Below are 26,506 nucleotides of genomic sequence, written 5' to 3'. Positions count from 1 at the left end.
TTTACTGGTGATCTCAGAAACCTTCTTTTGAGCTTTTTTTTTTTTAATTTGAATTTTAAATAAATTATTCTATGTGGCAGCTCTAGGGAGAAGACGATGAAAAACTTTGTGACAGATGAGAGCTGTGCATCAAAAGTCAGTGCCGATGTTGATAACAGAATTGAAACTGGTAAGCTTTCTAGCTTTGATCACAAAATGCTTAAAACATTAGTTATTTCAGCTTTTGTGCCCAGTGTTGAGTAGGATGAAGACAAAATAGTTGAGAAATAGCAGATTTGAAATAAGCACCAGATTTACTGACTGTTTTTCCTCCTTTCTCTCACTGCCAGAAAAGGCCCTATTTATTGAGCAGGCCTAAACCCATCAAGTATAGAACCCGTCAAGTACAAGCTGTACTCAGAATTCAATTTCATTTACATCAATTTACATCATTAGTACATTCTGAAAATTGCATTGCCAGTCCCCATGGCCTCTGAGCATTGATTGCTAAGGTGATTGATTCATTAGCCAGAGACTCATGACTCATCTGCATCAATGCAGCTCAGACCCTGGGCCTTCTGGGTTTCTCTACTTTGAATCTTTGCAGCTGCAGAATCTCTTGTGTTTGTGCTATTTTCCTGGTGAATGTTGCCTGTAAGCACTGTTGGTAACCTACTAGGATTAGAAGTGGTTATGCCACATTTAATGATCATGGCACAGGTGAGGAGAAAGCTTTTCGTGAGAGGAATTGCATACAGTGGACACTTATGGATAACTTGGCACTCATCAGATGACTTTTTACTTGAGGAAACTATTCTATAGAGGCCTCTGTCCCTTTGAAGGATACACCAAATTATTTGCAACCTCTAAAAATTAATCCCTAAAATCCCAGCAATAACTTTAATAGATGGACTATGTAGTTTAGACATTAAGAATTTCCAGTTTATAACATAAAGTATGTTATTTTCTTTACTACTTATCTATCCATGTGGACACTTATTACAAGTCATTTTTATGTGATTTCATGGTAAAATAAGCCATAGTGAAATATGATTTTTATTTTTTCTTTCTTGGAAATCTCAGTGCACATATGTCATGGAGCATGGATTGCTTTATTTCATTTTAAATAGCATTTTTTATATTTAAAATTTGATGAAATTCTGGGGTACCTGGGTGGCTCAATCAGTTAAGTGTCTGACTCTTAATTTCAGCTTGGGTTGTGGTCTCAGGGTCATGGGATTGAGCCCCTCATTGGGCTATGTGGTCAGCAGGGAGTCTGCTTAAGATTCTCTCTCCCCAGGATTCTCTCTGTCTCTCTCTCTCACCTGTGTGGCTCAGTCGGTTGAGCATCTGCCTTTGGCTCAGGTTAGGGTTAGGTGGGATCGAGTCCAGCATCAGGCTCCCTGCTTGGCGGGGAGTCTGCTTCTCCCTCTCCCTCTGCCTGCCACTCCCCCTGCTTATGCTCTCTCTCTCTCTGTCTCTCTCAAATAAATAAGTAAAATCTTTAAAAAAAAAAGATTCTCTCTCTCTCTCTGCTCCTCCCCCAATCAAGCAGTCTCTTAATTAATTAATTAAAAAATAACACAGTGGGGATTCTGCTTAGGATTCTCTCAATCTCCCTCTGTCCATCCCCTCCCTGCTCATGTGCTCTCTAAAATAAATAAATATTTTTAAAAATAAAATAAAATTTGATGAAATTCTCTTTTTTTTTTTAAGATTTTATTTATGTATTAGAGAGTGTGCATGTCAGGGGAGGGACAGAGGGGGACGGAGAAGGAAAGAGAATCTCAAGCAGACTCCTTGCTGAGTGTGGAGCCTGTCTCAGGGCTTGATCTCACGACCCTGAGATCATGACCCGAGCAGAAACCAAGAGTCAGCACTTAATCTACTGAGCCACCCAGGCACCCCTGATGAAATTCTATTGTAATAATTTTGGAAAATACTAAAAAATACGAAGAACAACATTTTAATCACTCATAAGCCTGTCCCCTAGAGAGAATCCCAATTAATAATTTGGTATACAGCCTTGTGTTTTTTCTAGGTAAAAACATTTATATATCCATTTCCAGAATGATGAAGATACATTGAAGTATAATTTGCTTCTTTTTGTATGAGCTGAGTTTGACTTCATTTATGTCATATTACATCATTAGCACACATAAAGGTTCATCCCATAAATTAAAATGTTTTAAAGTGCATAGTCTCAGGGCATCTGGGTGGTTCAGTCGGTTAAGTGTGTGGGATTCTTGGTTTTGGCTCAGATCCTGATCTCATGGGGCATCGGGCTCGGTTCTCAGCAGGGATTCTGCTAGAAGATTCTCTCCCTCTGCTCCCCCCCCCCCCCCCCCACGCTCTCCTGTCCACTCTCTGTCTCTCAAATAAATCTTTTTTTTAAAAAAAGGTGTATAGTCTCTACTGAGAACAAACTACTTTACCAGACACAGGGCCCATTTCTAAAGGTTCTTGGAAGCTCCAGCTGTTGCCTGGATTTTTTTTTTAATATAAAATTTATGTTGCAACTTTGAAACGTTAAAGAGCTTTGCTTTCTACTGAAAATTATGTTTGTGCTAGACCCCTGGGGAGTGTTGCCTGTAAGCACTGTTGGTAATCCAGTATGACTAAAGTGGTTATGCCATGTTAATGGTTGTGCCACAGGCTAGGAGAAAGCTTTCTGGAGAACAGTTCCCACTAGCTCAGTTGTTCCAAACAGTGCTTTTCCACCAATCATTTAGAATGATACCCATTAGCATGGCTACTATCAAAAACCCAGAAAATAACACATGTTGGCAAGGATGTGGAGAATTGGAACTGCTGGTCCAATTGTTTGGTGGGAATATAAAACGGTACAGATGCCATGGACAGCAGTATGGCAGTTCCTGAAAGAATTAAAAATAAAATTACTGTATGATGCAGTGATTCCACTTTAGGGCCTATTCCCAAAGAAGTGAAAGCAGGATTTTGAAGAGGTGTTTGTATACCCATGTTCATAGCAGCATTATTCACAACAGCTAAAACATGGAAGCAATCCAAGTGTCCGTCAACAGATGAATGAATAAGCAAAATGTGATATACACAAACAATGGAATATTATTCAGCCTTAAAAAGGAAGGAAATTCTGACATATGCTACAACATGGACGAACCTTAAGGACATTATGCTAAGCAAAATTAGCCAGTCACAAAAAGACAAGCATTATATGATCCCACTTACATGAGGTACTTAAAGCAGTCAAAATCACAGAGAGAGAAAATAGAATGGTGGTTGCCGGGGGCTACAGGGAGGGGGAAGTAGGGAGTTATCATTTAATGGATATAGTTTCAGTTTTATAAGATGAAAAGAATTCTGAAGATGATGGTGATGGTTGCACAACATTATGAATGCATTTAATACCACTGAACTGTACGCTTAAAAATGGTTAAGATGGTAAATTTTGTGTTATGTGTATTTAGCCACAACAAAAGTAATTGGGGAAAAAAACCCCAAAACTATGGAGACAGTAAAAAGATCAGTGGTTGCCAGGCTAGAGGGGAGGAAGGGATGACTAGGTAAGGGTGTACCTTCATTCTTTTGCATGAGGGGTGGGACATGGGTAGCTGTTACTGATACTGCCAAGAGCTAAAATTGACTGAAGTTAACTTCCATTTAGCTTCCAGGTCTTCCCCTGGAAATTGCAAGCCTTCAGTAGACTCCAGAATTCCAAAATAGTTACATCAGACAGATTCTGCCAGTGTAATTGTTGCCTCAGTGGAGGACAGATGCAGGGGCTGCTTACTCTGCCATCTTCCCCTGTCTCCATAGTTTTGCCTTCTCCAGAATGGCATATAGTTGGAATCATTAAGTATGTAGCCTTTTTAGATTGGCTTCTTTACTTAGTAATATCCATTTAAGGTTCCTTTATGTCTTTTCATGGTTTGATAGCTCCTTTCTTTCTAGTGCTGAATAATATTCTGTTGTCTGGGTGTACCACACTTTATTTATCCATTCACCTACTGAAGGACATCTTGGTTGCTTCTAAGTTTTGGCAATTTTGAAAAAAGCTGCTATAAACATCCATGTGTAGTGTTTGTGTGGACATAAGTTTTCAACTCCTTTGGGCAAATACCAAGTGTTTAATTTTATAAGAAACTGCCAAACTGTCACCCAATACAATCTGCTTTTTAAAATATCTTTTTATATACTGAGCTTCTTAAATTGAAGTTTCTCAAACTGGATTCATATTCTCAGAGTTTGTGAGAATATTGAGTTTGAGAAACACTGATGTGGATGGGCACAAGATACAGAAGCTCAGACTGTGCTAAGAGCGTACCTGAAAAGGTTTTGTGGCAGGTGTGGAAACAAAGTCCTCAGCCATTAAAGGCTGTGGAACTCTGGGATCGCCTAAGAGGTTGGTGGGATTGCTGTGAATAGCAGTGTGAAAGTGGCAATGAGTATAGCAGGTCATAGTTGAGTGATCATGTGGTTTGGATAGGTTTATGTTGGGTAGAAGGTCAGATTATTGGAGAACAGTGAGTGCCTTACTAAAGATAATTTACATGGAAATAGCGCATATATTCTGTGAGTTGAAAGGGGTCCTGCTCACTCTTTTAGCCAGTTCCTTTTACCTTTTAGTAGAATTACACCTAAAATATATTGATCTAATAGGTATTTTATTTTAAAACAGCAAAGAGGGGCAGCACCTGGCTGGCTCAGTTGGTAGAGCATGTGACTCTTGGTCTCAGGTTTGTGAGTTCAAGCCCCACGTTGGGTATAGAGATTACTTAAAATAAAATCTTTAAAAAAATAAAATAGCAAAGAAAAATTCATCGCAATCAAACCTCTACAGGAATGAAAGCAGCAATATCTATAGTAGCCCAAAAGTCCATCAGCTGATGAATGGATAAACAAAATATGGTATATCCATAAAAAAAAGAATGAAGTACTGATACATCTACAATGTATATCTTGAAAACATCACGTTTAGTGATAGGAGCCAGACACAAAAAGCCAAATATCATGTTATTCCATTTATATGAAATGTCCGGAATAGGAAAGTCCATAGATAGAGAAAGTATATTGATGGTTGCCAGGTGCTGGCAAGGAAGAGAGAATTGAAAGTGACAGCTAAATGAGTTTCTTTTTGGATAATGAAATCAGATCGTGGTGATGGTTGACAACTTTGTGAATATCCTGAAAATCACTGAGTTGTACACTGTAAAAGGGTTAATTATAAGGTATATGCAAATAAAGTTAAAGATTCCTTCCCCCCCCAAAAAGTGATTTTATAGCATTTGATAATTGATTGAAATTTGAGATGAATGAGAGACAAAGAATTAGTTTCTATCTTGAGGGATTGATTGAATAGGAATGCCAGTACTGAGATGTGGTTTAGAGTGGAGGGTGGGGAGCATCAGTAGCAGCAGGCCTGGAAGTGAAAATAAAGAGCTGGTTTAGAAAATACTGACTTTTTCTTTGTCTAGGACAGGGGCACTCCTTGGAGACAGTTCAAAAAACTTAGGTCTGGACATCAAAAGAGAGATCAGAATTGAGATGGAGATTTTGGGTCATCCAGGGTGCCTGGGTAGCTCAGTCAGTTAAGTGTCTGCCTTTGGTTCAGGTCATGATCTCAGGTCCTGGGATCGAGCCCCACGTTGGGATCCCTGTTCAGCAGGGAGCCTGCTTCTCCCTCTCCTCCTGGCTCATGCTCTCTGTTGCTATCTCCGTCTCTTTCTCTCAAATAAATAAATAAAATCTTTAAAGAAAAAAAAGATTTTGGGTCATCCAAATTTAGGTGATAAAGAGAAGGTATGGGAGCACTCAGCAAAGAACTTGGATATTGGGGAATTTGAAAGAAAAAGAACCTGTGAATCTGGAAAAAATATAAGTACAGTAAAAGAAAAACCAGGATGGAGCAGGGTCTTGGACACCTGGGAAGTGTTAAGTATTGTTCTGTATGATGAAGTTAAGAGGAGGCCTGAACCCAAAATCACAGCTTACTTACCATTTTCATTTTCTACTTAGAATCAGGTTAAGACCAGTAATTTCTGCTTTACTTTGTTTTATTTATTTTTTCTGTTACTAGTGCAATAGGAGCCAGAGAACATAAACTTTGAGAGCTTAAAAGTAGTTCTATCAAATACAAAGGTGAAAGAGCATTTTATATTGAAGTAATAGGAAATTTCAGTCCCAGGAGGCAACTCAGAAGTAGGAAGCATTTTAGAGCCCCAAATGGCCTGAGGGGCTGGATTTTCAAAAACCTGGCTTTATTCACTGTGTATTCTCAGTTGCCTTGGCTTACAGCAGCTTTCTGTTGCCAGAGCCAGATGAGAACTAGCAGAAGAGCACAGTGTTTGACTAAGGCCCAAGTTTTTGAAACTATCTTAATTCTTACATAATCCTGCTGGGGGAACAAACCTCTCTAAACAAGAAACTCTTATTTTCATCCAAGTTCCCCCAGAAGACTCAAGGTCCCCAAATTGTACAATTAATAAGTATTGATCAAGAATGTGCAGGGGCGCCTGGGTGGCTCAGTCAGTTGAGCGACTGACTCTTGGTTTTGGCTCATGTCATGATTTCAGTCGAGATGGAGCCTCATGTTGGGCTCCATGCTCAGCGTGGAGTCTGAGATTCTCTCTCACTCTCACTCTGTCCCTCCCCCTCCTCACCTGTGCACACTCTCTCTCTCTAAAATAAATCTAAAAAAAAAAAAAATGTGCAAAAACTTCTTTTTTTTTAAAGATTTTATTGGGCGCCTGGGTGGCTCAGATGGTTAAGCATCTGCCTTCGGCTCAGGTCATGATCTCAGGGTCCTGGGATCGAGTCCCGCATCAGGCTCCCTGCTCCTTGGGAGCGTGCTTCTCCCTCTGCCTTTCTCTCTCGCTCTGTCTCTCATGAAAAAAAAAAAAAATCTTTAAAAAAAAAATTTTATTTATTTATTTGACAGAGAGTGTGAGAGAGCACAAGCAGGGGGAACGTTAGAGGGAGAGGGAGAAGCAGGCTCCCCGCCAAGCAGGGAGCCCCATGCGGGGCTCTATCCCAGGATGCTGGGATCTCGTGATCTGGGCCGAAGGCAGGCGCTTAACTATCTGAGCCACCCAGGCGCCCCCAAAAACTTCTCTATAAGCATTCCAATCTAATAAAAATCCTAACTGGCTCTTTTTGATAACAGTTTCTAGGCTGGCCAGGACTAGGATATAGTTTTGTTTGTTTTTAAGATTTTATTTTTAAATCTCTATATCCAGTGTGGGGCTCGAACTCACAATCCAAGATCAAGAGTTGCACGCTCCACTGACAGCCAGCCAAACACCCCCGATTACCTTGTTTTAACCTTACCTCAACCCTAAGAGATAGGTAGTTTAGATTTTATCATCACTGTTTTACAATGGAGAAAATCAGAGAGGTTAAGCAGTTTGCCCAAGTTCACATGGTTTCCAACTGGTGGCACCAGAACTAGCTCTCAGTCTTGTGACTTCCCTGCCAGTATCTTTCCATAAGACATGTTGCCTTTGAAGTCTGGTCAGTGCTTCATTGTATTCCTTTTCTTTTAACACAGACTCAAACAAAGGACTTTTTATTCCCTTCCCCAACCGGGAAATAAAGGATTCCCTAATGAGTACTTCTGCAACCCAGGGCAATGGTATACCAGATCAGAAATTAGACACTTGCCCACTGGGAACACAGGTAATGTATTCACTTTCCTGTTGATCTGTTGACTAGTCAATGATTAATACTAACAATTCATTGACTTTCAATTATTTATGAAGGTCTAGGAGGACTTGTTTGATGAAGGCATTTTAGGCCCTTTAAAAGGAAAGTAGGGCAGACAGGATGCAGAGGACCTCCTCCATTAATTTCAATCTCCCCTTTCCTCTCCCCTACTAGGCCATTATCAAAAGTGGTATATTTATACATACAACTTTTAGCACATGTTAGGCCAGGTATTATGGCTCTCAAACAGGGATACAACAGTTAGAAGTTTTGGCTGGTTTTAAAATTTCTCCTCTCTACTCAATGTCTCCATCTCCTGTTGACTTACTCCTTACGTTTTTCTCCTCTGGCTTTTTTTTTTTTTTAGATTTATTTATTTATTTGAGAGAGAGAGAAAGAGAGCATGACCCGGCGGGGAGAAAGAGAGAGGAAGCAGACTCCCCGCTGAGCTTGGAGCCCCACGCAGGACCCTGAGATCATGATCTAAGCCGAAACCGAGAGCCGGAGGTTCAACCTACTGAGCCACCCAGGCACCGCTATCTCTGACTTTTAATTACTGCATCTTAACATCTCAAGGGTGGCTTTCCCAAAGCTGCCTCTTAATTGGAACATAAAAGAAGAAAAGGGGTAAAGATGGCATAGAAGTTGTGGGCATTGGGGAGGTAGAGATTGTGCAAGATGAGGCAAGAATTAAGAATGAGTTTTTAGGGATGCCTGGGTGGCCAGTCAATTAAGCATCTACCTTTGGCTCATGTCATGATCCCAGGGTCCTGGGATTAAGTCACTCAACAGGCTCCTTGCTCATTGGGGAGCCTGCTGCTCCCTCTGCCTGCTGCTCCCCCTGCTTGTGCTCTCTCTTTCTCTATCTCTGACAGATAAGTAAATAAATATCGAAAAAAAAAAAAATAAGTTCTTAGTGAAAAAATTGGTGGGAGGGGGATACAACCATTATATAAGACTCATCTGTATGAGTGAGTATGATGCAGGAAGCAGAACTACTTTATATTCAACTTCTCCTTTTGTCTGCTTTTTTTTTTTTTTTTTGATGAATTATGAGCAATGAAATTCCTGAAAATAGCTAGAAGGAGAAAAAAAAGAATCAAGGTGCCTGGGTGGCTCAATTGGTTAAGCGACTGCCTTCAGCTCAGGTCATGATCCTGGAGTCCCGGGATCAAGTCCCACGTCAGGCTCCCTGCTCAGCAGGGAGTCTGCTTCTCCCTCTGACCCTACCCCCTCTTGGGCTCTCTCTCTCAAATAAATAAATAAAATCTTAAAAAAAAAAAAAAAAAAAGAATGAAGGGCTCTGATTAATCCACATTTGGATTATCAACACTGTACTAGTAAAAAGTTAGTAAGATTTTTTTTTTCAGTTTGAGTTTACAATACCTTCATCTTATAAAAAGACAGATTAGGGGGCGCCTGGAAAGCTCAGTTGTTAAGCGTCTGCCTTCGGCTTAGGTCATGATCCCAGGGACCTGGGATTGAGCCCAGTGTTGGGCTCCCTGCTCAGCGGGAAGCCTGCTTCTCCCTCTCCCTCTCCCCTCTGCTTGTGTTCCCTCTCTCTCTGTGTCTCTCTCTGTCAAATAAATAAAATCTTAAAAAAAAAAAAAGATTAATATTTAGTTGATTCCTTTGTTTTTGGATATTCTCTTTAGGTAACTTAGAAACTATCTCAATTACTATTTTAAAATAGTATTTGTTTTAAAGGAAATGTCTAGTATGGTCACATCTGGATGCCCATCAACTCTCTTTTCCTAAACATTCAACTTTTTTTCCTTGCAGGAAGTGGCAAGAAGGGAGATCCCAAGTGACAATCACCAGGAAGATGGTAAGTATTTTGTTCAGGGAATATTTTTCTCCACACTAATCAGAGAAACCTAGAAGTGATGAGATTTGGGAGAAGATGGAGATGTCTCAGCCCTGGGGCCCTGTAAGGTCAACTAACTCTGCTTTTGTTGGGGGCTGCCCTGGATGCTTAGTGACCTGTGAGGCCTTTCTGATTGAAGAGTGAATATTCTGACTTCCTTTGTTCTTGACTTTTTTACTGGCTGGCTCTTCTTTGTTTCTTTTTCTTACCTTTCTTGCCCTCTTTTGGATTTATTATGTTTTTATTCCATTTTTTTCTCTCTACTGGTTTATTTATAAGTTATACACTGTTTCAATACTTTTATTATTATTATTCCCCAAACTACAATATGTGCCCTTAACTTATATAATTAAAAAATTAATAACTCTTGTCTTGGATAATTTAAAGACCTTAAAGTACTTTACTCATTTCAGTCTCTCCTGATTTAAATATTATTATTATAGATTTTAGTTCTCTATATTTTCAAACCTACATGAAATTGTTCTTATACAGTCAATGTTCATCTAAATTTATCTTTGTATTTACCACTTTGTTCTTCATTTCTTTTTTCATCCTAGATTTCCCTTCTGAGGTCAGTTTTCTCTAGTTTATAGTATGTCTTTTAGAATTTCCTTTAGTGTGGGTTTATTCTGTTGAAGTCTTTCCGTTTTTGTTTGTGTGAAAACGCCTCTATTCTACCATCATTCTTTTTTTTTTAAGATTTTATTCATTTATTTGATAGAGACACAGTGAGAGAGGGAACACAAGCAGGGGGAGTGGGAGAGGGAGAAGCAGGCTTCCCAGCGAGCAGGGAGCCCAATATGGGGCTCGATCCCAGGACCCTGGGATCATGACCTGAGCCAAAGGCAGACGCTTAAAAACTGAGCCACCCAGGCGCCCTTCTACCATCATTCTTAAAGAGTATTTTGGCCAGGTATAAATTTCTAGGTTGGCAGTGATTTCTTTCAGAATATTGAAGGTATTCCACTGTATTCTTTTGTTTTTGCTTTCGAAAAGTCAGCTGGAGGTCTGTCACTCCTGCAAGGATAATCTGTCTTTTTTTCTTTGGTTGCTTTTAAGATTTTCCAATTGTCTTTGGTTTTCTTCAATTTTGGTATGATATGTGGATTTCTTTTTATTTATCCTGTTTGGTATTTATTACACTTGAATCTGTGAATTGTGTCTCATTAATTCTGGAAAGAGCTTCAAATATTGTTTGTGTCTTAGTCTTTCTATCTGTCCTTCTGGGACTCTTGATTAAAAAAATATATAGTAGAGATCTTTACTTTGTCCTCTTTCTCTTTTTCTCTTATTCTTTTATATTTTTGGGTGGGGGGGTTCTGATCTGCATTCTGGATAATTCCTTCTGACCCATCTTTCAGTTCACTAACATTTTCTTCAGCTGTGTCTAATCTGCTGTTAATCTTGTCTGCTGAGTTCTTAATTTCAATAGTTCTATTTTCAATTCTCTAAGTTTTATTTTGTTCTTTTTCAAGTCTGCTGTGTCAGTTTTTATAAACAGAAAATTTCCAGCTTGTTTTATATTTCTTTATACATAGTAAACATAGCTGTTGCATAGGCTATATCTGTTAATTCCAGTATCTGAAGTTTATTGTCTTTTTTTCTACTCATACTTATGTTATCTTGTTTCCTTTTTTGTTCCTTTGCTTTGGCTACCTTTGCTTTGGCTATCTGCTACATATTTGAAAAACTATTTATAGGAATTATTTAAAGTCTTACATAAAGGTATCTTTTCCAGATCAGATTTTCATTTGCTTCTACCAAGTACCTGGGACACTATCATTCTGGGATCACTTAAATCCAAGCTCAAAGCTTAAGGTTCCCCATTAATACAGATGATACAAACCTGGATTACCAGTCAGTACAAGGGCTGGCTTACTTCCAGTTTACTTTTACTCTGAAGGTTGCATTCTGCTTGGGGTTCCATCTTTATGTGTATGTGGGGAGAATGGGGCGGGGGTAGGGATGGTTTGTCATAACTCCTCACTTTGGATGGATGTTGAACTTCTGTCCCTGTTATCCTAAAACTTCTGAGGGTAAATGTGACTTTCAGTGCTAGTCTTACCTACCTATGTGTGTCCTTGCTATTTCCTAGATTTTGGCCTAGAAAATCCTCACCAGCTAACAAGCTCTTTGATTCTTTAAGAACATGTATCATCCCACTTTCTTAATGTCTTCAATAAGAGGCACAGTCTGAATTATCTAACCTCATCACTTGTTAGAATCTTTTTGTTACATAAAAATATTGTTCTACAACCTTTCCCTCACTGTGTAGGCTGGCCCTGGGTAAAACGTTGATATTCTGTAGGTCCTATAGAGATAAAAAGTGCTTGATTCTGCTTTTTTTAAGTTAATGTGACTAACTCAGTTATGCTTCCTAAGGAAGACCTTTAAGCATATGAAACTCTGAAAACTCCAAAGAGTGCAAAGAATTCTTCTACTTGCCTCACTCTGACACTCTTTAGAGACAACATACAGCTGTCTGAAAGAAATGCTTTATAGCTGGTTAGGGATTTTCATAGTTTTGGATTCCCTGCCATTTAATTGGCTTAGGATACTGGTTCCCAGTGTATGAACCTAGAACCTCTGAGTGGAGTTTGGGAGTGGGGGTGGGCTTAGCATTATTGTGAGGAGTCTATGAAATCATAAACCTACCAACTATTGTCTATAGACTGAAGACATAAGATCACAACTCTTGTCATATGGGGTACACCAAAATTTTTATATGAAAACAGCATCTAGAAAAACTCTGATACCATAGTTTTAGGAGGAAATGCCTAAGGGATTAGGTTGACATGAAATTTATCTCCAGAATGTTAAAGATTCTTTACTGTTTACACAGTGTCCAACATATTTTGTTGTTGTTCCATGTAAAAGTCCTTTTATCATTTTATGCTACTATTTATCAAAATTATAAACCATCTCTTCCTGAGAACTTTTTCTGGTTGGCAGAGGTATGTCTAGTGAACAGAGGTATCCTGAGCCAAGAAGAATTCTCATTGTATTTTGTGTTTTCTTTTCCCCTTGGTGGTGGTTAGAATTTAGACACTACTCTCCTCGTCAGTCCACGGTCCGATCCCCAGAGAAGATGTCTCGAGAAGGCTACCGACTATCTTTTTTGGACAATAAGTCTTCAGGTTCTTCTCCAGAAAAGGATTTGATACTAAAATCTGATACTTACCAGCTTACCCATGATGTCTCATTGGGTAAACGTCTGGATGTGGGTGATTCTAGCCAGATCCATCCCTTTCAGTTACCTGCAGATGTTGGTCTAGAAAATTATGATAGTCATTATTCTCACAATCTATCCCTGCATGGAAGTCTTGGAAAAAGGCCTCAGAGAAGCAAGAACTACCGAGAATATAGCATAAAGCCTTCAAATGACATGAAGGCCAGCGCATCTCATTCCTGTGGAGACTTACTGACTTCTCTGTCAAACCCTGACTCTGGCACCGGAAGGCTTTTGAAGCTTAGTTCAGGTAATAGCTTCCTGTCAGTGTATAGGCCTTTTTCCTAGTCATGAGATAGAGGTATAACTGGAAACTTTGGAGTTAACATTTCTTAAATTGTATTAGCATTTCTTAAATTTGATTTTGGGGTATCAGTAGCCAGTGAAACCTCCAGAAATCTGCAGGATATAAATTTAACATGATAGATACATTATTAAAGAAAACTTGTAGACATGTGAGCTTCATAACTATGTACTATTATAGCTAAATAGAATACCAGGACATATTTCTAGTTGTGTCTAGTCTTCTCTGGCCACAGTCAGAGCAATATACTTCACATACTACTTAACAGTGAAGACAGAAGAGATGTATGTTTGTTTTGTTTTTTAAGATTTTATTTATTTATTTGACAGAGTGAGAGACAGCAAGAGCAGGAACACAAGCAGGGGGAGTGGGAGAGGGAGAAGCAGGCTTCCCGTGGAGCAGGGAGCCTGATGTGGGGCTCGATCCCCGGACCCTGGAATCGTGACCTGAGCCGAAGGCAAACGCTTAAAGACTGAGCCACCCAGGTGCCCCAGAAGAGATGCATGTTATTCTCCAGCCCCTGCTTACTGCTCTCATGTAGGATTGGAGTATGTGGACAGTTGGATTTAACCAGAGTTGGGATTTTGTCAGGTGGAGAGGGGGAAGGGAAAGGATCCATAGAGTTGAGGGTGTATAGTGGGGAGAGGTTATTATGACCATTGGACTCCAGGTGGGGTAAGGTTGAAGTGAGACAGGAGAGAGTTGAAAGGCAGGGTCATCTCCTAGCCTGTTTCCTTCACAGATCTGTATGCCACAACCCATTTCAACAGTGACCCTGCTCTGCTGGTAAATGTAGAGCAACAATTATCTACCAGTCTCAGTGACTTAACACCAGCACCTGGCTCTTTGCCAAACAACTCTGCCCTGGGAGACTCTCTACGGACACGGCTGTTGCCTACTGGGACCTCAGAACACAGAGAGAATCTGACCAAGAGGTCATTAAGCCCATCGAGGAGAGGATTCAAACGGAAGGACAATATCCCTGCCACCCTGAATCCAAAGATTGGTTTCAGAGATGCTACGGGAAGCGAGGCAAGTATTGGTTTGTTTGTGCTTGTGCGACAAACACATCAGATCCAAGACCACAATGGCGTTCTGTTGAGGGTGGCAATGATTCTGACCAAGGGTACTACAAATTCAAAGGGATTTTTAGAGGCCAGTGGTTAATACTGCCAGGCCAAAGCCTGTGAGTCTTCTGCCCTTAGGAAAGGCATTCCCTTTCTGCTGCATTTTCTCATTTCTGTCACAGAACATTCCCTAATCTACTTCCAGAGCATAAATTTTGTGGGGACTCTGATAATAAGAAGTGACAGAGTTTACCACAGCAGGGAATGCAGAAGTTGCCAGGGGCTCTGGGTTGGCTGAAGAGTGAACTCCGTAGCACTGATGTTTTTAATCTTAAAATCTTAAATCTTAAATTATTCAAAGTTGCTTTTTATAAACATACAAACATATATCTCATATCTAAATGAATACAAAATAATTTTGAGTTTTGGGGCGTCTGGGTGGCTCAGTTGTTTAAGCGACTGCCTTTGGCTCAGATCATGATCCTGGAGTCCCGGGATCGAGTCCCACATCGGGCTCCCTGCTCAGCAGGGAGTCTGCTTCTCCCTCTCCCGCTCCCCCCTCTTGTGCTCTCTCTCTCTCTCAAAATAAGAATAAATAAAATCTTTAAAAAAATAATAATAATTTTGAGTTTTACTGGACAGATCTACCTATACATTTTTCTATGTAAGACTCTTACTAAATAAAAAGGATCTTTAGTAGTGGGTCCAACAATAACATTTAACATAACATTTAGGGACGCCTGGGTGGCTCAGTCGTTAAGTGTCTGCCTTTGGCTCAGGTCATGATCCCAGGGTCCTGGGATTGAGCCCCATATTGGGCTCCCTGCTCGCCGGGAAGCCTGCTTCTCCCTCTCCCACTCCCCCAGCTTGTGTTCCCTCTCTCGCTGTGTCTGTCAAATGTAAAAAAAAAAATTATATATACGTTTACATATCTCGTGTGTGTGTGTGTGTGTGTGTATAACATTTAAAATGTTATAGGGGCGCCTGGGTGGCTCAGTCGGTTAAGCATCTGCCTTCAGCTCAGGTTGTGATCCCAGGGTCCTGAGATCTCTGTGTCTAGCTCCTTGCTCACTGGGGAGTCTGCTTCTCCCTCTCCCTCTTCCCCTCCCCTCCGCCCATGTTCTCTGTCTCTCAAATAAATAAATAAAATCTTTAAAATGTTATAGAACATTTATGTTTATTCTATATTAACACACTAAATATAAGCTTATGAGTAAAAGTTTTTTAAATATTCCCCAGGGGTGCCTGGGTGGCAAAGTCGGTTAAGCATCTGACTCTTGATTTCATCTCAGGTCATGATCTTGGGGTCATGGGATCAAGCCCCACATCAGGCTCCACGCTGAGCCTGGAGTGTGCTTGAGATTATCTCTCCCTCTGCCCCTCCCCTCATGCTCTCTCTCTCTAAAATAAATCTTTTAAAATATAATACAATAAAATACTCCCCATTTTGGGGAGGTCTGGCTGGCTCAGTCAGTAGAGCATGCTACTATTGATCTCAGCGTCATGAGTTTGAGCATCATGTTACGTATAGAGATTACTTAAACTAAAAAATAAAAAATACTCCCCATTTTATGATATCTAATATGTTTTTAAAATGTTCTGCAAGTTTAATCTTTTTATACTACATAACTTAATATATTGAGCCATAGATGTAGGTGTCAAAACTTATTTATTGCTTTCTTCTAAAAATCTCTACAGAAAATTATAAGAGTATACTGTTATCTTTGAAATTATCCTTGAATAAACTATATTTGCTTGGACGTATATAACATTCTATTCAAATCCAAACTGAAAGATGACCCCCCCCTTTTTTTAATGTTAACACTTTAAATGTCCAGATTCTTACTTCCCATATTGTGTAAGAATGACAAATGGTTGGTGTTTTTTTTTTTTTTTTTTTTTTCTTGAGCCTCTTTCTAGTGACCTGGGCAGTTTGCATGGTTTGCCAGGAAACCACAGTCCCCCGATCTCTGCCAGAACCTCCCATGTGGCCACTGTCCTCAGACAGCTTTTGGAGCTTGTGGATAAGCACTGGAATGGCTCTGGCTCTCTCCTTCTTAACAAGAAGTTTCTCGGTAAGTGAATGCATTCTCAGCTCCTGGAGAAGGGCTCAGACCTTGCTTCTGCTCTGTGTTCCTATAAAAGCCACTCAGTCCCCTTAACTTGCAAGGAAAAAATTGTTCCCATGATCACCAAAATTTGTCAGTGGCACAGTAATTGACAAATCTGCATTTTTCTTATAATCTTCCCTTGTGTACCAATTGTTTTGTCCCTTTTATGACCTTTTGGTAGTCTTGGGTAAAATGTAGAGTGATGAGATATGTAAAATAGAGTGTGGTGGTGTTAATGATTATGAAAGGATTTTATGGTCCTTGGGACAGTGCCAATAATAAATAGAATAAAAATTGGGTTTGATCATCAGAATTCTAAGATGCCTGTTGAAATGTTATGATTTGAAAAACTTGAATGAATAAATGACTTGGACTCTTCTTAGGGCTTCTTTTTTAGGAACTTGGAGGAAAAATCATACTGCAAATATTGCCCCCACGTGTTTATTGTTTAATGGAAAAAGAGTTCAAGGAGATCTTGGTGGTGGTAAACGTTTAGGAAAAACTGGAAACTTTAAAGTTGTTTGGGCTCAATTTTTTTTAATTGCTAAAGGGACACACAGAAAAAGTCTTAGTATAGTTTTCTTCCCACATTGACTCTTTGCTCTCATTTTTTAGGAAATTATCCTCAGGAGCCACTCATCAGTGACTAGAGAATAGCACAGGGCTATTGAGGGTCTACTCATGAAGGTCTACTGTTGTTTCTCCATAGAAGGCATGGGATAGAATTTCTTATCCATTATGAAACACCTCTTATAGACACTTTGTAAATTCTTGTAAAAAGGAAATATTGGATTACCATATTTATCCTACAGAGCTGGTAGTTATTGACTAGGAATTCTGTGCTTTAGCTTTTAAGATTGGCCCGTGTGCCCAACCTGAATTTTTGGCAGGTCCTGCCCGAGATTTACTTCTGACTTTGGTAGTCCCTGCTCCTTCCCAGCAGTGGTGTCACTCACATCCTGAAGATATGTCAAAAACCTTCCGCAGGAGAGAGATGGAACTGAAGGAAGCTGGGCATGTGGTCCCTAATGACATGGTATGCCTCTCTCATCTTCCTTTCCTACTCTTTCTTTACTAGAATAGGACAGAGCAGCAAAACTAGAACAGCTTTGTGCCATAAAGATCATCATCACCATGAACCTAGATGTTCGGGAACCAAAATACAGAGAAGTTAGTCAAGGCAAATCAGGAATGTAAAACTTGCCAGCATAGAAACAACTTGGAGGTTCAACAGGGATGATTCCCTAATCCTAGCCCTATTCTAAAATTTCTGAAGAAAGAAAAAAGAATGACCTTAGAATGAAAATACTTAGGTTCATATTTTCAAAGGTTATGATTTAATTCCAATGAGGGAAGGCCAATATCTCTGGGATTGTCTTTCCTCCCTTCTGATGGAACAGAGAGCCCTGAAACACGGGCCATTCCTAGAGCATCAGGTTGCTGACTTTGGGAAAGGAAGAAGGGATTCATATCCTTAGGCTTTTTCCTTCTTTTCTTAACATAAGAGGATTTTCACACACCAACTTGAGTTTCTAGAAACTTTAGATAGGTGACTCAGAATTGCTGGCCACTTGTCAAAAGAAGGACTTGTCCTGCAAGAGTAGTGGATAACTCACAGGAAAGATTGCATCTCCTTGTGCTGTTTGTTTGCTGCACTTGAGCTATGTTTACCAATGAATTAAAATTCTAATGAGAAAGTCTGAGAGATGCTGACCTCCTTTTAGTTCATCACTAAACAGAGGAAAACATCTTTCAGTCTTCTAAAAGCCCTCCACAGAATTTCAGATTCTTAATGTATTTGTATTTTGTTTTCTCATCTAAAGGAAAGTTTGAAGCAAAAACTGGTCAGAGTGCTAGAAGAAAACCTCATTTTGTCAGAAAAAATCAAGCACTTGGAGGAAGGTGCTGCTACCTTGATTGTGAGTGGGCACCAGTCACACACCTATGGTGAGTTCAGGAAAGCAACATGTGGTGTCCCAAGACAACTGTTTGTTTATAGATGACCCCTTTAATAAGCTTCATCATCTAGAGGTCACATGGCTTCCTAAATGGAAACAATCATCTTGCCTCAGAGAGTTGTAATGCCAGTGGCTCGAGTTACCATATGAAGCTCTTTGTCAGTGTAAAGCAAGTACGGATGTTATTATTGTCATTATTTTTGAGATTGACACTTTCTGATTATAGCAGAAGATCATGTTCTGTGGGCACCTGGCTGGCTCAGTCGGTAGAGAGTGTGCCTCTTGAGCTCAGGATTGTAAGTTTGAGCCCCACATTGGGTGTGGAGATTACCTTTTTTTTTTTTTAAGATTTTATTTATTTATTTGAGAAAGAGAGAGACAGAGTGACAGAGATAGCGAGAGAGAGAGAGCACAAGCGGGGAGAAGAGGGAGAAGCAGGCTCCCCACTGAACAGGGAACCCGATGTGGGCTTGATCCCAAGACCCTGGGTTCATGACCTGAGCCAAAGGCAAAAGCTTAACCGACTGAGCCACCCAGGCGCCCCACATGTAGAAATTACTTAAAATTTAAAAAAGATCATGTTCTTTATAGATAGTTTGAAAAATATAAGGAAAGTATAATCCCATTACCTGCAATAACTGCCATTATTATTTTTGGTATATTTTCTTTCACCATATTCCTATACATATATTTTTAACTTAAAATTTGTGAGGGGCACCCAGCTGGCTCAGTCTGTGGAACTCTCGGTGTTGTGAGTTCTAGCCCCATGTTAGGTGTAGAGATTACTTTAAAATGAAATCTTTTAGGGATGCCTGGGTGGCTCAGTTGGTTAAGCATCTGATTCTTGATTTCAGCTCAGGTTGTGGTCTCTGGGTTGTGGGATTGAGCCCCACGTTGGGCTCTGCCCTCAGTGCGGAGTCTGCTTGTCCCTTTCCCTCTGCTTCTCTCCCTGCTCGTGCTCTCAATCTCTCTCTCAAATAAATAAATAAAATCTTTAAAAAAAAAAAACTTTTAAAATAAATAAAATTTGTGACTTGATGTTTTAAAAATAAATAACATACAACAAAATGCACACTTTTAAGTTAGATGAGTTTTGACAAATATATATATTTTTAATTCCATCCCAGTCAAAATACAGAACATTTCTTTTACCTCAGACCCTTGTGCAGTGAGTTTACCCTACTATCTATCCTAGGCAATCACCAATCCGATTTTTACATACTAATATTATTTATTTAATGGCAAAAGCATTTCCTGTAATATCACATGAATAATTCTAAACAATTTCCAAACATTCAGTAGACTTGAAATGAAATGCTTAAATGAAGACCTGAGTAGAAATACTTCTCTGAAATTGTTTCTTCTTTTCTGTTGGAGCTGAGAGTCTTAATGTTCATTATGATAAATAATGCCCCTCTTTTTTTTTTTTTTAAAGATTTTATTTATTTATTTGACAGAGATAGAGAGAACAAGTAGGCAGAGAGGCAGGCAGAGGGAGAGGGAGAAGCAGGCTCCCCGCCGAGCAGGGAGCCCGATGCGGGGCTCGATCCCAGGACCCTGGAATCATGACCTGAGCCGAAGGCAGCCACTTAACCAACTGAGCCACCCAGGCGCCCCGAATAATGCCCCTCTTTATGTACATTAATTTCAGACTATATTCCTAGAAGTAGAGTTAGTAGCTCAAAAGATGTGGACATTTTTGGGGCGCCTGGGTGGCTCAGTTGGTTAAGCGACTGCCTTTGGCTCAGGTCATGATCCTGAAGTCCCGGGATCGAGTCCCGCATCGGGCTCCCTGCTCGGCAGGGAGTCTGCTTCTCCCTCTGATCCTCCCCCTCTCATGCCCTCTGTCTCCCATTCTCTCTCTCATAAAAATAAATAAAAAATCTTAAAAAAAAAAGATGTGGACATTTTTGAGGGTTTTGTTGCATATTGTCAAATCACTCCCAAGCAAGGTTATTTCAATTTACATTCACTTCAGCAGTGAATGTATTTGAATGCCCTTTTCACTCCATCTTTGCCCACACTCCAGTTTTCTGTGTTTTTGGTTTTTTTTTTTACCTTTTTCCCATTGTGATAAGTGAAAAATAGCATACCATTGACATCTCGATTTGTACTACTTTATTATTAGCATAGTTTAGGCCAGTATTTTAGATAAAGTCTACCCTTGGCTTAAAACATCTAGCTCAACACCCCTAAGCAAACATCATGGGCACTTGGATTTATATGAGAAAGTTGATTTGGAAGTCAGCACTGAATTTCCAGAAGAAACTCATCACTATCTGATTCTCACAAGCCTGAATAATCAAGGCATCTCCCCTAAGCTACTCTGAAAATAGATGTTTGTTCATTAGATACCTACTTTGAATCAGCCACGAGGCCCAGTACTGTATTTTGGCTTACTGGTGATAAATAGAGCTGTTGCAGCTCTGTTTTCCTCCTTCTAGAACCTTGCTACTCAAAGGGTGATCCATAGATCAGAAACATTAGCATCACCTGGGAGATTGTTAGACATGTAGAATATTGGGCTTCACCTCAGACCTATTGAATCAATCTGTTTTTAACAAAATCCCCAGGTGATTTGTAAGCATATTAAAGTTTAAGAAGTATTGTTCTAGAAGACCGACTTCCTTAGGACCAGAGTTCTTGTGCTTTTACCTACTTCATTATTGCAAGCATCGGTAACATATTTGGGGAGCTAGGTATGAGTGTCTTGACTACAAATTCAGTTTCTGCAAGCACTCATTGAGTTATTATATGTGCCTGATACAGTTCCAGATGTTTTCACAGATTCTATAAGGAGTGAAGTATCTACATTCACAAACTAAAAGGGAGAATATAGAGAACCTAGTATGTGTTGACTATGCTAAATGATGATTGAATCCTCACAACCGTGGTGGGGCAGGGTTATTAGCCCTAGTGAAACTCAGAAAAAATAAACTAATGCACAATATTAAATGGTTGAATTTTAATTCGGATCTCTCTGTTCCTAAGCCCCATATCTGCTGTCTCTAAGGGAGGGAATGGTGAATGGAGTGCGGAGACGGAGGCAGTGGGGCCCCCAATTCTTTAAGATGGCCACCTGACTACTTAAGCTCTGCTCAAAGATAGTGGCTTGAAATCCTGTTCACACCTGGCTACTGTACCCTTTGTAGATGATCTTCTGTGCAAAAACCAACAGCTGAACATGCAGGTGGCTTGCCTGAACCAGGAGCTTGCCCCGCTGAAAAAGCTGGAGGAGACAGTGGCCCTTCTCCATGAAAGTCAGAGGTAGGAGAGGGCCTATCTAGCTGGCTTCTGGAAGCAGATATTTACTTTCCTTTATCAGCTTTGTCTTATTTGATAATATCTATATCCTTTTCAAATTAACTCCATTCTATGTGTAAACCTCATGTATCTAGGTGTATCTGTGTGTAAACCTTCTGTATTCCAGAACACATGAGGGACTAAATGTCTTTGCTGGCATTGGTGGGTTACAGCACCTCAATAATAAGCAGTTTCTCACTAGATCCAACAGGACCCTTGTTTGAGTCAGCTAGCTTTTCTTGGTCACTACGTGCCCCTAAAATCAGCTGTCTGGCTCTTCTGGAAAATGCCTGCCTCCTAATGATCTCAGAAGAGACATCAAGCACTTAGGGAGAGTAATGGAAAGTCCCATGTATTTGTTCTCTTCAGAGGAGCTCAACAGCATCAGCCTCTTCAAAGAACGGCACCCTCAGGATGCCAGCTAGACAAATCAGAAGAAGCCTCAAGACTAGTGGTACATTTACAGAAGCTCTTGACATTTTGAATTGCAAAACACCTTCACTATGAATTTGAATGAAGTTTAAATATAAGAACCCCATCCCCAGACCTTCATCCCCAAACTTTACTTCATGAATACCTAGTGAATTAGGGTAGCTTTATGTTCAGAGAATTAGACCCAGACCCATTCTAGATGGCTTTAAAAAAAAAAAAAACTTTTCATTATAATTATTTCAAACACAAAAGTAGAGGAAGTAGCATAAAGTCATCCTTCTCAAACTGGGGTATCGGAATCACCTGAAAAACTTACTGAAATGCAGATCGCTGGGCCAGAGTTTCTGACTCAGGAGGTCTGATGAGGACAGAGAATTGCATTTCCAATAAGTTTCCAGGTGATGCTGTTGTTGCTGATTTGGGGACCATATTTTGAGAACATTAGGGTATATCTCTTTAGGTGATGTACAAATTGCTGTATTTTAAAGTAACTTGAAATAATTCTTTTGTGTGTTAAACCATCAATTCAATATACAGCCTCAATTTGTTTCATTTTGCTTTTGATTCATAAGGAATTTAATTGTTCTTATTTAATCTTGTTTTATAATTATGTAAAACATTTAAATGGCCCCAAAGTCAAATCTACAAGATGTTATCTTATTCAGACAAATATAAAAAACATACTGTTGTTTTAACATTTTATCTTAGAAATCAGTTTACAGTAGTATATAGAGTTAGTCCTCCTTCCTTTTTATAACTGCATAGGACTGCAACTGTGTTTGTCTTCTATTGATGGACATTTAGGTGGACAGTGTTTTGCTGTTATAAATAGTGTTGCAATGAACAGAATTGTGCAGGCATTTTTTTTTTTTTTGGTTAGTCTCTGATAGCTTTTAATATTACATGGTAATACAGAGTCCAAGAATGCAGTCATGACTAGCACCAATTAGTTAATTAGGATAAATTAGATGAAGTAGAAGTTAAGATTTGGGGATAGAAATTGGAGGCCTGGTCAGGTGCCAGTCTTTCAGTACTTCTACTTACCTCATCATGAAAGTGCTTTGGAAAGAATAGAACAATCACTATAAAAAACGTGAACTATGTTATTTGCTACAGTCAGTCTGGAACATAAACAACTGTAATGAAGAAAGAAACTGTCAGCCTGCTTTTAAAATAACCCACTCATAAATCGGTCAGTTCTTTCTATTTAAAGATGTTACTTCATTTTACATTTGTCTTTAGTAAACATTTCAGGTCTGAATAGCGTCTGCTTTGCTTTTATGATTTCATGACTGTCTTTTTCGCCCATGCCTCAGATCCCTGGTGGTAACTAATGAGTATCTGCTGCAGCAGCTGAATAAAGAGCAAAAAGGTTATTCTGGGAAAGCACTCCTGCCTCCTGAGAAGAGTCATCATCTGGGGAGATTGTCACCCTTGGGGAAAAGCACGCTGTCTTCCTCCTCACCAGTGGCACATGACACGGGTCAGTATCTAATACAGAGTGTCTCAGACTCTGTTCCAGAGCCTAGTTTATGGAGCTAGCACTGAGCACCTTCTCTGCAGCTTCCCCTCTCAGCCTCGGGGGGGCTCTCGGTGTCATTGCCACTAGTATGGTGGTACTTACTCACAAGATTAAGAAAAAATCTTACTCCGATTATTTTGTATTGGTCCTTTTTATTTATTTATTTTTTTTAATATCTGTTCTTTTTTTTTTTTTTTAAGATTTTATTTATTTGCGAGAGAGAGAATGAGAGAGAGAGAGCATGAGAGGGAGGAGGGCCAGAGGGAGAAGCAGATTCCGAGCTGAGCAGGGAGCCCGATGCGGGACTCGATCCCGGGACTCCAGGATCATGACCCGAGCCAAAGGCAGTCGCGTAACCAACTGAGCCACCCAGGCGCCCTATTTCTTTTTTTATCTCCTCCCATCGAGTCATTCTTTCTCCCTGCCCGCAGAAATACTTGGCACTTAATCCTAGAAACATTTGGCTGAAAATGTTGAAAAGGAAAAAAAAATCAGACATTTTTCTGAGTGTCACTTGAAACTATGTAGTAGAAGGTTAAAAAAGAACATCAATGACCAGGTGTGTTTTATGTTAGAACAAATTTCAGAGACTCTGTATTGATTGGTTCATCAAGCATGTTTTGAGTTTCCTCCCACCATAGTGAAAAGGTGACACTGTCTGGTTTCAGCTTAGGAGCAGCCAACAGTTTAGTTGAGAAAAGCAAAACTCATGTGATGGTATTTGGTATTGGTACCAAACAGGTCTAAATACAAGCCCAAAGATGCCCTGGAGAGAGAAAAAGAGAGGGAGAGAGAGAGAGGCAAAGGAAAGAATTCCCACTCTGGGAATTGGAGAAGGCATCAATGAGGACTTGTCATATGAGTGGAAGTTTGCACAATTACAATGGTAACAGAGGGGGCACACAGAGTCTCCCAGACCAAGAATGCAGAGTAGAAGAGTCTGGAGCCCCTGGAGGGATTGCAGGGCAGGGAAGATGTGGGTCATGATGCTGGGAGAATATATAACCAGGGGACCTGTCCTAGCCTGAGAGGTATGGTGTCAGGAAATGTCCGCTAAAGAAATGATCTTTTTTTAAATTTTATTGTTATTTATGTTAAGGAATCTCTGTGCCCAATGTGGGGCTCAAACTTTTGACCCCAAGATCAAGAGTCACACGCTGTTCGAACTGAGCCAGCCAGTTGGAAGAGAAAGAAATGATCTTTCAACTGAGACCTGAAGAATGAATAGGAAGTCACCAGACAAAGCACAGGGCCAAGGGCAGAGGAAATGGGAAGTAACATGGTCCATTCAGGGAACTGAGGCGCTGAGAGGAGATGAGTAGAAACTAGACTGCACCACTCCTTGAAGATTTTAGATGGGAAGGCAAAGGAGTGACATTTGTGTTTGAGGAGCTTTCTCTGTAAGAGGAATGGGTTGAGGGCCATGTGGAGTTGGGGGAGAACCAAAGAGGAGGTAGAGATGTGAGAGAAGACTGGTGTGGCCCAGACCAGAGATGAAGCTTCCAAATGTTAGCTTTGGGTTCACTTTATACATGAGTACCCTGTATTTCAGACCTGAGGCATAATTTTTCTTTGACTCGTGATTCGTTGGGCATTTAAAAATCAATGGGAAAGATAATGAAAGTGGCTCTAAGTATGTTTCTGTTTCAGGATAGCCCAGGCAGCTAAGTTGCCAGAGAGCATGTAGAGGGTGAAGGACTATCAACCTAACTCCATATTGTGCTTCTCTTCATCTCCAGGGTCGTGTCAAAGAGAGACAGACAGGTGGAAAGATTACATACTTATTGCTCCCCTGACCTGGTACTCTGCAGGGAAGGAGAGCTATAGCCAAAATAATGAGACATGAAGATCACAACCAAGATCACACACTTCTAAGTTATAAATAAAATCCACAGACCTCTGAATTTAATGTGGGTTCCCAAAAGAAGCATGTACAGAGGAGCTATAAGTTTCTTTGAGGTGCATGGCCCTTTAGGAGCTCGAGTGAGCTCGTACTCTGTGGAAATAGTAAGAATCAGCCCCCTTCCTGACTTTTCTAGGCCTGCCTTGGCCCCAATAAGAGGACTCCAAAGAATGTAAGTCTTGCCCAGGTAGGGTAGCCTCAGCCTGTATGTAGCCTTGTAGCCCTGAGTTGTCATATTTCAGGGTCCTGGCACAGTACACAGGCCAACTCACTGGGAAGACCACTGAGGGAAAAATAATGAACTTCTTTCTCAACCCCCGCTCTCCCTTCCTTGCCCTATGGACATCAATAATGCCAGACCCCCAGAACGTATTTAGGGTACCTCTAAGGAGCAGACTGAGTCAGTCACCTTTCACCCTATTTTCTATTCTCACTGAAAGTGGCTGGCCCTGCTCCAGGCCAGGCACCTCTCTAGGGTTGCTGGCCACGTCTGGGGAAGTCAGCTATGTTTCCTAATTTCCCTTGGTCCAGAGGTCGGGCAGGGTTGGGGGTGTCAAAGGGCCAAAGAGTTGTTGCCCTGTGGGGCTAAGTGGGCTCAACATGGAGTGGGGAAGGCTCCTGAAGCAAGTAGAAAGTAAGTGGAGGGGGATTCCTCACCCTAGGCCTTGCACTGTTGGGAGAAAAAAGGAAACCGGGCTGGGATGGAAACTGGATTCTCAGGGAAGTTCTGTGTCCAAAAGGAGGAGCAGAGCCAATCTGACAAGTGCAGCCTTCTTGCCAGCCAAACATAGAGTTTTAATGGTTCCATCCCACAGAACCTAAGCTCTCTTCCTTGCCTGCCTGCTTTGCTAGCAGGGGGACCCAAAGCTTTCCACCGTGAGGAGACTGGAAGATGGAACAGTGGTAACTGAAGGGCTGAAAGGGCATTGTTTGGCCAGTCGATGCCACATACCAGATTCTGCTAGACCCATCAGTCTTTAAGGAGTTTCCCGGCTCTGGGAGGGCCTTGATTGCTCTCAGGCTCCATCACTATTTTTCAGGAAGAAGAGGAGCTTTACTCCTATAAGGTGGAGTTTTGGGGCTCAGCCTGTTCTCTCTCTGGGCTCTTCTAAGCCATGTTGCCGGTCACAGGAGGAGCTGAGCTGCTG

The 26,506-nt window shown here is 40.5% G+C and overlaps 1 protein-coding gene across 1 annotated transcript in view; it reads left to right on the top strand.

Moving 5' to 3' along the window:
• The window catches only part of LRRC36 (leucine rich repeat containing 36), a 51,265-nt gene that overhangs the window by 19,536 nt on the left and 5,223 nt on the right, over nt 1–26,506 (top strand). Inside the window, exons 5-14 of the mRNA XM_035024987.1 lie at nt 81–169; nt 7,508–7,635; nt 9,445–9,490; nt 12,568–13,008; nt 13,805–14,094; nt 16,039–16,204; nt 17,131–17,276; nt 18,064–18,187; nt 21,351–21,465; nt 23,250–23,416. Coding sequence (XP_034880878.1) covers nt 81–169; nt 7,508–7,635; nt 9,445–9,490; nt 12,568–13,008; nt 13,805–14,094; nt 16,039–16,204; nt 17,131–17,276; nt 18,064–18,187; nt 21,351–21,465; nt 23,250–23,416 — 1,712 coding nt within the window. The remainder of the gene's footprint in view (nt 1–80; nt 170–7,507; nt 7,636–9,444; nt 9,491–12,567; nt 13,009–13,804; nt 14,095–16,038; nt 16,205–17,130; nt 17,277–18,063; nt 18,188–21,350; nt 21,466–23,249; nt 23,417–26,506) is intronic.

The sequence above is a fragment of the Mirounga leonina genome, unplaced genomic scaffold, assembly GCF_011800145.1.
Source record: "Mirounga leonina isolate KUSES-001 unplaced genomic scaffold, KU_Mleo_1.0 Mir_180, whole genome shotgun sequence".
NCBI classification, from domain to species: Eukaryota; Metazoa; Chordata; class Mammalia; order Carnivora; family Phocidae; genus Mirounga; species Mirounga leonina.
The sequence above is the reverse complement of the archived record's forward strand: the minus strand, read 5'-3'. Positions and strand labels throughout refer to the sequence as shown.